Genomic DNA, 11454 nt, shown 5'->3' with positions numbered 1-11454 from the left:
GCCTGGGTCTGAATGTGCAGCACATGATTTCTCTGTGGGATTTTAGCTGATTGAATGTGATGATATGTATCTGTACATTCCAGTTTCTTGTCTTTCTGCTGATAACCTGATAACCTGCTTAGCAGATACTGTTCTAGATTATTATTAAAAGTTAGAATGCCACGCTGCCATTCTGAATTAGTTTCTTTTTATAAACCATAATAATGTGCCCTTCTGTTATTCTTTCCATGTATTCCACAAGTACATTCTATTGAAAAGATGTTTACAACATGATCCAGCAGACACTAAGGACATTTAAGTCTTATTGAGTTCATTGAGAAGGGATGTGCATATAACTTTCACATTAAAATACATGCAAATTAAAAGTACTTAGCTTTGACTAGATCATGCCCATAATCTTTTTAAAAAGCAGCTGACAGATACAATCTGTAGAAAGGTTTATCCTTGTTAAATTATATTAACTTAAAGCAGTCCTTTATATGAAAGTTATTTGTAACAAACTTTTGCCTCAACTCCTTGAGATGATCGCAGACAAAAACTGAATAGGCAGACTGATAATTGCGGTTTTTGCTGCAAAAAACTAACATGACTACTCCACTGGAATTAACTCCGTCCGAATTTTAAGGGATATATTAAAAAGCGTTCACTCATGACCATATAAAAATGGCTCCTATTTGCTTTAATAGCAGTTTTGTAAATCTGTGCAACAGTGAGAAGCAGATGAGCCCATCAGTATGTAGTTTAAGTTTTTGTCATGGTATATTAAATATGTGAGCATAGTTCCTTAGTGTGACATTTGTTCCTGATTCATCCAGTCAGGCTTGATTAAAATAAATGCCTCTGCAAATTTCATATTTGTACTTAAGCATTTCAGATTAACAAATCAAAGATTTGTCACTATTTAAATCTTTGGGATGCCCACATGAGGATAAACCAAGCATGGATTAACCAGATCTGAGCTGACTTTTTACATACTGTTTCAGATTTCCAACAGCCTGGGAGTTTAGATAAGATGACCTTAAAAATATACAATATTAGGTTACTTTAATTATGGACACATTTTACAGTTTATAAGTCACTAGTATGTAAGTACTATCTATATATTAAGGAGTTAAGAGAAAATTCACACATGGTTTCATTTGTGAGCCTGGCTAGTCATTTAAGGCACACAATCCTTCCCTGCTCATGCCTGTAGCATCCCTTTGTGGAGGTCTGGATTGTTTCCCATCTTCCCATCTACCACCTTCTTTGTATACTGCAAGTTACAAAGATCTAGAGAGAGATCTGGAGAGAGAAACGAGAAGTGTGAACATTTCCTGGAACTGTCCTTTGCCTGCTTCCATTCACACCAACAAAGTTGTGGCATTTCAACTCATAAATGAGTCAACTGAACTTATTTTAATTGCTCTGAGGGGATGCGGAGAGTGCATTCTGCAATTGCTACACAATTAATATAGTATTTATTATACTGGCATGGGTGAAATAGGATGTTTGGTTTTTTCCCCACCTCTTCAGTCAGTCATGGGATAAATAATAATATTCTATTCTATTCCTGATCTTTAGGAGAGAGTTCCTATGCTGACATAGTCAAAACAGCAGCACCCAAATGCAAGAAGGTCTTGGCAGATTTGGGGAATCTCAAGGAATCTCAGGGAATCTCAAGGAAGTGAGAGCTGGACCATAAAGAAGGCTGATGGCCGAAGAATTTATGCTTTTTAATTATGGTGCTGGAGGAGACTTTTGAGAATCCCATGGACTGCAGGAAGATCAAACCTATCCATTCTTAAGGAAACCAGCCCTGAGTGCTCACTGGAAGGACAGATCCTGAAGCTGAGGCTCCAATACTCTGGCCACATCATGAGAAGACTCCCTGGAAAAGACCCTGATGTTGGGAAAGATGGAGGGCACAAGGAGAAGGGGACGACAGAGGACGAGATGGTTGGACAGTGTTCTCGAAGCTACCAACATGAGTTTGGCCAAACTGCGAGAGGCAGTGGAAGACAGGAGTGCCCGGCGTGCTCTGGTCCATGGAGTCACGAAGAGTCGGACACGACTAAATGACTAAACAACAGCAAGGTTTGCAGCAGTACAGAATATATTTAGAAAGGGGGAGGGAAACCGTAAAGAAAGGAGAAACCTGACAAACAGCATGGATATTGAGAGTGCGCAGTGGAAGCAGAATGTTGACTGACTTTTGGGTGGTATTGTGTACCAGTGATTCCAGACACATGTGCCCAGGCAAACCCAAAAGTTTCCAGCAGAGTTCCTGCTTTTTCTCAGTTATTTTAAAAATGTTTTAAATTCCATAAGAACTCTTACATTCCAAAGTAGGTGCATTTCATTGTCCATATTGCAAGGTAGAAGTTGCTGTACTTGGGGTAGACAGCCCTGCAGTGTAGTTCACATGAAGTACTGCAGGTCAGGTGCTAAGTGGTTTATAACCCTCCAACGTTGTTCAGCAGTGTTAGACTCCAACTGAACATTGGGCTGAAGCTGATACAGTACTGTACAACAACCCTGCAATGTTGTCCATTGCTTTAACATCCACATTGCAGGCTGGGCTAAGTGCAGCACACTACAACTCTGCTATGTGGCACACTGTTAATATTGCAGGTCAGAGATAAGGCTGAAGCTGGTTTGGATTTCCAGTCAAAAATACCCCATACCTCTCAGATACCAACAAAGGTTGATTTACTTAAATCTCCCATTCAGACCTCCTCAGCAGGCAAAAAAACCCCCAGCTGCACAGGGAAGTCTCATGTTCCAAAGCCATGCATGAAGACTGGCTGAATTCAAACCATATAATCAGAAAGCCCTTATACAAACTATGGGCAAATTATCGATGGCTACTGGAACCAAAGATACCCTGGTGGGTGTCTCCACTAGAGGTATTAGTGGTAAAAAGAATAAATATGGAAAAGAAATGGCCAACATACCAACCATTACTAACAAAAGAGCAGGGGTTGTAAAATTAAAACCATGCGAAGAGATTAAGGACTATTGCAATAGTTGGTTACAGTATTATCAAATAGTGCACCTGTTTAACCAAGATAAAAAAACAGGTTTTGAACAGAAAACTTCTAAACTGCAAAGTGAACTACTGCAGTCAAATAAAAAAATTATCTTGAAAATGTACCACCTACTCCTTGAATGGGAACTGTAAGATGAAGTAATAAAAGAAACAACGATAAAGTGGTCACAAGATCTGGGCAAGACAATACATTTAGATAGGTGGGAAAAATTATGGAGTGTTGAATAATGTATATGGTTTGATAATTTGTTATGTAGAAATTGAGCAATAAAAAAATATTTTTTTAAAAAAATAAAATTTTAGTGGGACAGTCCAAAAAAAAGAATGTGATATAAAGGTAAATTGGCTGATGATTGTGCTTGTAACTTGAAATATTTTGAATGATTGTGGTTGTAAGTTTCTTTAAGTAATTTTTTTTTAAAGTGATTTCAGAACTGTAATATTTTGATATTTTAATGTAAAAATGTGAAGCAACAATGCAGTTTGATTCAAAGACCGAAGTCCCTGTTTTCAGTCTGGTCTGCCAGTCACAGGTTACTAGGGCTGGCCCACCCATGAGGCAAGGTGAGGCAGCTGTCTCAGGTGGCGGGATGCATAGGGGCTGCAGATGCCAACGTCGATCTTTATTCCTGATGTTGATCTTCACTCGCCCCTCCTTCCCTGGCTCTTGGAACTGACGTCCAGGAGCCGCAGTGGATTCCACTCGTGCCCTTGTAGGGCGGCCAATCACGTGCGGAGAAGGGGCGGGGCCTATTTCTACCGTTGGAATAACGGTCACTTCCTTCAGCCTCGGTGGGGCGGGTTTTGCCAGCTGGTCCCTCTGAGAGCAGGGGTGAGGCCTGGTCACTAGAAAGAGACTCAATATTAACGCAGCCATTCCTAAGGAAGGAGCAGCCGCGAAGAGCATCTATTGTTTCCGTACCGGAGAAACACACGACCCCTTCCTTCTCTCCCCACCATCCTTCGTAGGTCGGTGAGAGGAGAGGGACTGGGAGACTTTCCTCAGGTTATGTGGGGTGAGAGAAGGGCGAAGCATTAAGGAAAATAATTACAGGCTCCCCCCCCCTCTTCTCCTTTAAGGGAGGCATGTGATCCTTGATAAAGTTAATTTTTTGAAGAATTTATCAGGGGGCAGGACAGCCCCCTAACTCCAGATCTACTTCCTGCCTTCGCCACAGGAGCAAGGCTATTGCCCTGCTTCTCTGGGCACAGCAAAAAACCCAACACCACCTTGGAAGGGATTTTTTCCTTAGTTTTTCCTTTTTGCCAGTTTGTTCCTGGTTCCTTCTTCCCGCTCCCTTCCTTTATCCCCGCCAGGTTTTCACTCTCTCCTGGCTCCATAGACCTCTATATTCCTTCATCTCTGCTGCTTCATTTCTATGCCTATTTTTCCAGGCCTACAACCTTTTTGGAGGCCTTTGGTCTTCTGTAGCCTCGGAAAGGACTGAAACATACAGTTTCAACATTTGCTTCTGCAACTTAAAAGCCAAGGTTAAAAGCTGTAAGGGAGAGCTTTTTAATACATCAGGGAGATGGAGGTATTTGAAAACAGATTCTACTTTTTTGAATTTCTGCCTGTTTTGCAGGTCTTTTAAATCCAAAAACAAATGGGAAACCCGACAGGAAAGAGGTTGCCTGCCTCATGTGACTTGATGAGAAAACCAAATGTTGTAAAGCTTAGGATGTTTTATGTATTTTTAAATAGATTCGCATGTAGGTTCGCTTGCACCAGGGTTGAAGCCCCTCCCCCATAATTTTGTACAGGTATTGTATAGAGATAGGTCAAATAGGTTAGAGGTGTGTGGAGCACTAGCCTTTTAAAGGCAGGCTGAGATGTAAATAGTCTGCGTCAAAACAATAGCTTTTATCATATGTCACTGATACTCTGCAAGCTCAGTGTAAGTTTTCAGTTATGGCCATTTGAAAAATATTTTTGTTTTAAGGTATCTCATAGTTTCACAGCTGTGTAAATTACCAGCATAAATGACTTGTAAGAACATAAGTGCCAACTCCTAGGCACCAAGGTCCCTTCAGACCCCCCCCCACAAGTTGTTAGGCATTGCTGTGGGCATTGCCAAGGGTTTGGGTAGGGAGGAGCCCCCAACTCAAGTAAATAAAAGTACTTAACTAACTGAGAAGAGAAGACTCCCTGGAAAAGACCGTGATGTTGGGAAAGATTGAGGGCACAAGGAGAAGGGGACGACAGAGGACAAGATGGTTGGACAGTGTTCTCAAAGCTAGCAGCATGAGTTTGACCAAACTGGGAGGCAGTGGAAGACAGGAGTGCCTGGCGTGCTCTGGTCCATGGGGTCACAAAGAGTCGGACATGACTAAACGACTAAACAACAACAACAACACTTAACTGACACCCGCCCCCCAATAAATCGTGGGTATGTCCATGGGCATTGCCATTCAAATGGTGTGCATGCACAGCGTTTTATGATTGATTATGCAGACCCCCCTATTTTATTCAAGCTGGAACTCTTGGTCATTGTCATTCTTATATAAGATACATATTTTAATTAAAAATCATGACAAGCAAAACCTCGGGTTGTTTTTTTTAAGTTGCCACTATAAATGGGGAGTATAATTTCTTCTGGCAATAAAGAAAAATATTGAAAACAGGTTGCCACATTTCAAAAATAATATGATAACTCTCTTGGCAATAGGACCAAAGATACCAATCCAAGATGGATAAAAAGAAAAGAGGACGCCAAAAATCACTGGTATCTCGTCTCCAGCTTACACCAGAGAATACTAAAGTACCACATATGGTTGAAGGAAAGTTTATTAAGCCCAAACAAGCTTCTATGGAAGATGTGAGACCGCTGGCAGTGAGATTCTATCATTTTTTAATTTGTACACTGAGTAGCAGTTGCTTGTTAATTTCTAGTGTTTTACAGTATGTTCTTTTAGTGGCTATCTGGAAACAAGCAGTAGCAATGCATTTAAAATTATGGTGTTTTAATAGTAAGTAAAGCAAAGCTAGTTCCCTTGCCAAATGTAAGATGTTACAGTAACTGATGAGATATAAACTGGAGTTTACCCTGCACAAGCTGAAATAGATTCATGTGATTGGACTATCTAGTGGAATGGTATCTAATGACTTGTGATGAGTTGTATTATTCATATTCCAGCTATAGTCTTTCCTGGAGAAGATGAGCTGCAATGTCTTCTATATGGACTGCACTCAGAGATGGTCTGGAAGATTCAATTGGTCTAAAATTTGGCAGACTGACTTTTGTCTGGTGCTCACAGGTTGGAGCATATAACTCCAATCTGATAGAGGCTTCACTAGCTTTCTTTTTGTTTTCCAACACAATTCATAGTGTTGGTTCTAGCTTTTCCCATATAGCCATAAGTAGTTAAGGAGCAGGTAACCTTCAGGACCTAAGATCAAACTCAGAGGCCTTTGTCTCGTTGCCTTTTCATGATACGGTATTCAGATCGTGAGCATGAGAGTCAGATGTTTCTGTGGAGGTTCTATGGTTCTGGAATATTCTTCCAGCTGAAAACTATCAGAATCTCTCTGTTTCATCAAAACTCTTGTTTCAATGTACCTTTAATATGAAAACATTTAGTTCAGCTCTGCTTCACTTGCTGTTATACTGTATTTACGTGAATCTAATTCACCATCGAATCTACTGCTCACCTCAAATTTCAAAACCTTGAAACAAAAAAGGTATTTGCTAGCGAATGTAAATATGCCATCAAATCTAATGCGCACCTTAATTTTCATGATGTAATTTGGCCAAAATAGGTGTGCATTACATTCAAGTAAATACAGTAAGACTTGGGGTGAGCATAGTACTCCTATGTTCTTCCCTGGCCTCAAAAAATTATCTGTGCAGTACGTCTGAGAGACTTGATTTCAGCACTGATATAAAGATGCATGCTTTCCCTTTGTACTATCTTGAGGAGGGATGTAGTTTGTTTTTTTAAAAAAATGTGCTCTTGAATGAGTATCCTAGTGCAGGTGGCATAACTGTAGTGACTGGTTGACTATAATGCTAAAGTGCAAAATCAGTGGTGCCACCTATAGGGGCTACAGCACCCACAATATTTTGTGCTGTGAAAAAAACTGGGCCCTGAGGAAGTGCCGGCCCAGGCCCAGCTTTTTTTACGGCACACACGCATGCGTACTGCGTCACAAAGTTATGGCATGCAGTGCAACATGTTGTGCACCCACAGTCAAGGATCCAAGTTGGCGCCCTTGTGCTTAATGTTGGCTACACTGCATTTCATTCCAGTTCTGACACAGTAATGTTGTCACTGGTTTTTCTTATCCAGTTGTTTCCAGCTGGGATTCCTTCTTCTTTTTAAAAATATTTTTTATTAAATGTTTAACAACAAGCATCACTTTTCCAAAATAAGAGCTATAAAACAGCAACTTAAATTTCCATAATAGTAACCACACAATAACTGATTTGATGTTATGTCAATAAAATATACAAGATCATAAAAGATTGCAACAAACTAAGCAAAAGACAAACAATATCTATTAAATCATGATACATATAAAAAATGAAACACACCCAAGATAATAGTGCAAAATCTTAAAATATATACTGCTTTGAGATGGATTGAAGTGATATAAATAATTGAACTTTTATTCAAAATATTCATATGGATACAGCACCACCTAGTGATATAACAGATGTTATGAAAAATAGATTATATAAAATAAAATTCCCCTTTTCCCATAGGGGATCCTAGTTCACCAAAGAAGGTGGTGGGAGGGTAGGAAAGTTATGTCAACCATACAGTACAAAGAGCTGCTGCCAGAAGATTGCCATATTCAGTTGTACTCATAAAATCTATACAGTTTACCCAAGTTGCAGTAAAATTGTCTTTTTAAATTTGTCCTTGTGCAAGTCTAGGGTTGCCATACATCCGGGAAATCTCCAACATGTCCTCGGGGGGGGGGGAACATGCCCATCTGGGGGGATTTTTACCTTTCAATGAAAATGTCAGTGTTTTAGGGGGACGGTGTTACATTTATTTATTGCCTCAGGTGGCTCTGCTTGCCGTGGCCGCTACCAGCCTGAGCTGGGGAAAGAGGTGCACGGGCATGGCAGTTCTGTGCACCTGCACACCTCTTTTCCTGGCTCAGGCTGGCAGCAGCTCAGGCTGCCCTCTTTTTTGCTCTTCAAGAGATGGCAACACTATGCAAGTCTCAATCTATTCATCAGTTTTTCCAGTAATGCAATCTGCCATACCTCTTTATACCAATTTGTAACATTTACTCCTTCCAGGTTTCATCTGCGATTCCATCTGAGCTTCGCACAGCTGTTTACAGAGCAGAGGGCTCAAAAAAACACAAAGTCAAAGCAGAAGAAGGCAAAATGGGTTTTGCATATGTGTACGTAAACTTTCTATTGTGTATGTTCTGCTTAGGATTTAGCTTGTTGTTCTTTTCCTCTTTTTAACTGTTCCTCCTCTTTTTTGATTTGATAGTGTGTCTCTGTAAAGCACAAGCAGGGAGCTGATCTACACAGAAGGGGTTTAGTAGTAAGCTGGCCATCCATCACATTGTAGTGCCTCTTAGTCTCTTAGATTTATATCAAATACCATTACCTGGATTCAGGAGTCTTTCAGACTCTCAGCTCGGGTCAGCACTGTTTCTTAAAACATAGATGTAGCAGACTATTTATTTATTTCAGTGATCAATGAAAGTATTACTTAAGGGAAACAGATCTGTTTATCTAAATAATATATGCGTTTATATAAGCTTCAAAAGACACAAACACTGGATGGAGCTATCTTGGGAAATGCATGTTTCCGAACCTGTATTTCTCGTGATAACAGGAATGTGAGGATGATGGCATTACTTACAGGAAAAAATTGTTGGGACAATTGGAGGCTGAACTACTTCCTGGGCTTGCTATTCCCTCAAAATGCTTCTCCATCCAGCTATCTCCCCCCCCCCCCCAGCTGAGATGGTTTTGGAGTGTGGCTGGGAGAAATATAGTTAAAAATGGATGGGGAAGAGACATTGGCAAGGGAGATTAGAAGGGAGGGGGGAGATTAAGCACACTTTCTGCCAATCAGTTTCCCCTGTAAGTGTCTCCTTGTTCCCCACATAAGCGTTATGAGAAAACATGAGATTGGCAGCATTCAATTTCTTCATAGTTTTATCATAATAAATTGCTTCACCCCTCCACTGCTGCTGCACTGCTGGAACATAAGCCATGGTTTGCCTAAGTGGTTATCCAGACTTGTGGTTTGTCTCTCTCCAGACAAACCCAAGAGCTATAACCAAGATTTATTCTTAGCTTCCCACTTGTGATTTGTTTGTGGGAACCAAACCAACAAGTTTAGGTTTGACTGTAATGCTAAGTCAACTCTAGGTAGTACTGCAGGAGGATGAGGTGAGGAATGAAGTAGCTGCAATTCTTACTTAGTGTACCAGGATGTCGTTCATTTGCAAAGTGACATGAAAAAGAGGCCAATGTTTCTGCCCTCTTTTAGCTGAAAATTAATTTTATTTAAAAACAGCTCCTTAATGTGATGTTTTAATACACTGTTTCCACTGCATATTCTGGGGCATGTAAAAGTTGTTTCCATGTGCTAAAAGTATCATGTAGAACAGTCTTCAGATTTTTCTTCTTGTGTTTTTAGTTTCTCAAAAATACATAAGGAAAAGATAAAACCAATTGTTGGTCAATGTACTGAATTGACTGAATGGGATCAGCACCAGAGCATGGAATACTCTGAACTGGGAGATATGAATGAAGAATCCAGCTATATTAGTGATGTATCAACTGATATTTCCATTGAAAGTAAAGGTATAATAGAGAGACTGAGACTGTTTTTAAATAGCTAAGCTAGTAAAAGAATTCTGAAATGGTTAAGAATTACAATTTCCCCCTTCTCTCCCCAATTTCTTATGCACATCATGCAAGTGTGCAGAGATTATATAAGGAAAATCAGATTTTCGCTTGAAGATGTATGTTATTGTGTGACATGTTATGTATACACACACATGCATGCATACACAATCTGCAACTGAGATGTAATTTGAGACACATTTGGGGAAGGAAGGACTAAATTCAGCCATGGGCTCCTTTTACTGCAGTTACCAAGTTATTTTCTCTTGACAGAGATGGATGCCATTCACTCATGAGCAATAGAGAATATTATAGAGAGCAAAGAATATTAAGTGGAAACTGGCAATGAGTTTCAGTAATCATATATCCTGGGCTTCTAATTAATACAGTGGTTATGTAATTAATTATATTGGTTATCTGTTCCAGGTGAAAATGAAATGTCTGAAATTCTTCCTGTTTCTACCCGTTTAAGTTGCCATAAAAGAACATGCATGAAATTTCAAGCTGGTTACGATCACAAAACTATCAGAGAGAAAAAACCTCCCTGTTACGATAAAACTGGTGTGTATATTGAAAGCCAAATGCTGTTGCCACATGCACTCTTGAAGTCAGTACTTCTGCATTTGTTTTATCCATGGGTGATTTTTGTCTGCGATGTAGCCAATGAAAAAAAATTACACCAGACAGAATAACGCACTTAAGCAAAGTAATTTATGTATAATATAATCCATTGAAAAGGCATCTAAATGTGACACATGCACTTTTCATCTCTCATAGTGACCCACGTTAGAATGTATAAAACACATCTAAATCATCATAATTGAAAGTGTAATAAAACAGTTAATGCTGCAGTGCAGAATAATCCTAAACTCAAAACAATTTTGTAAGGCATCTAAACAAAAGCTTCAAAAGCTTGGAAGAGAGGGAAAATTCACTAAAGAAGGCGTCTCTTCGTCATTTTGTCCATCTGTGATTCCAGGGGGAGGGAATTCCTGCTTCAACCGCTGTTTTGCAGGGAAGAAATGCAGGGGATTTTGAGAGGTTTGGCGAGAAGATTTGGGTCTGAGGAAAGATGTCAAGGAAGGAAGGGTTACTTTTCTGAGCCCTGGAGTGGTTCAGAACAATCTGGGTTTTTCTGTTTCCTCCCCAGAAGAACTCATATAATTTTCAAGCTAATTGAATGCAAATTAGGGTGAGTTGACCTGTCTTTAAATATAATGATTTCTGCTTTGATTTAAGCCAGCATCCACATTAAAAAAGGACTAGCATGTTTCAAACTGGGAATGTCTGTTTTGCAGAAGTGACTTGCCTCAAACCAGAAATTACTGTTTATGTAATAGAAGCACTCCATGCCAAACAAGACACACCTCTTAATGGACTTAAATTAGTCATACACATTGATTTCAGTAGGTCTACAGTGTGATTTAGTTAGATCAGGGGTTGTCAACCTGGTCCCTACCGCCCACTAGTGGGCTTTCAGGATTCTAGGTGGGTGGTAGGGGGTTCTATGGCACAAGCTGAATCCTCCTTCCATCGAGCACTGGTGGGAGGTAAGGAAATTTTACCATCAAGAAAGATCCATTGGTGGGTGGT

At 39.9% G+C, this 11454-nt stretch overlaps 2 protein-coding genes across 4 annotated transcripts in view; both read left to right on the top strand.

Moving 5' to 3' along the window:
* Positions 1-3621: 3621 nt before the first annotated feature.
* LOC128411589 (uncharacterized) lies at positions 3622-10157 on the top strand. Its single transcript, XM_053384026.1, has 5 exons — positions 3622-3863; positions 5701-5850; positions 8287-8393; positions 9653-9819; positions 10135-10157. The coding sequence occupies exons 1-5, from the start codon at positions 3639-3641 to the stop codon at positions 10155-10157; spliced, it is 672 nt and encodes a 223-aa protein (XP_053240001.1). The 5' UTR covers positions 3622-3638.
* The window catches only part of DNAH14 (dynein axonemal heavy chain 14), a 125882-nt gene continuing 124198 nt past the window's right edge, over positions 9771-11454 (top strand). Inside the window, exons 1-2 of one of the 3 annotated variants that reach the window (XM_053383036.1) lie at positions 9771-9819; positions 10288-10422. In XM_053383036.1, the coding sequence (XP_053239011.1) occupies positions 10299-10422 (124 nt within the window). In that variant the 5' untranslated portion in view covers positions 9771-9819; positions 10288-10298. Of the gene's footprint in view, positions 9820-9855; positions 10423-11454 lie in introns of those variants that run through there. The other 2 variants (XM_053383038.1, XM_053383037.1) reach the window with 2 other exon arrangements.

The sequence above is a fragment of the Podarcis raffonei genome, chromosome 3, assembly GCF_027172205.1.
Source record: "Podarcis raffonei isolate rPodRaf1 chromosome 3, rPodRaf1.pri, whole genome shotgun sequence".
Taxonomy (NCBI): domain Eukaryota; kingdom Metazoa; phylum Chordata; class Lepidosauria; order Squamata; family Lacertidae; genus Podarcis; species Podarcis raffonei.
Note: the sequence above shows the minus strand (reverse complement) of the source record. Positions and strands in the feature narration are given on the sequence as shown.

Bases quoted from the DNA above. Each gene is read 5' to 3' on its own strand.
- LOC128411589 (XM_053384026.1), top strand. From the start codon at position 3,639: ATGCCAACGTCGATCTTTATTCCTGATGTTGATCTTCACTCGCCCCTC. The intron at 3,864-5,700 runs GTGAGGCCTGGT...TCTTGGCAATAG, and splicing joins TGGTCCCTCTGAGAGCAGGG to GACCAAAGATACCAATCCAA. The intron at 5,851-8,286 runs GTGAGACCGCTG...TACTCCTTCCAG, and splicing joins AACAAGCTTCTATGGAAGAT to GTTTCATCTGCGATTCCATC.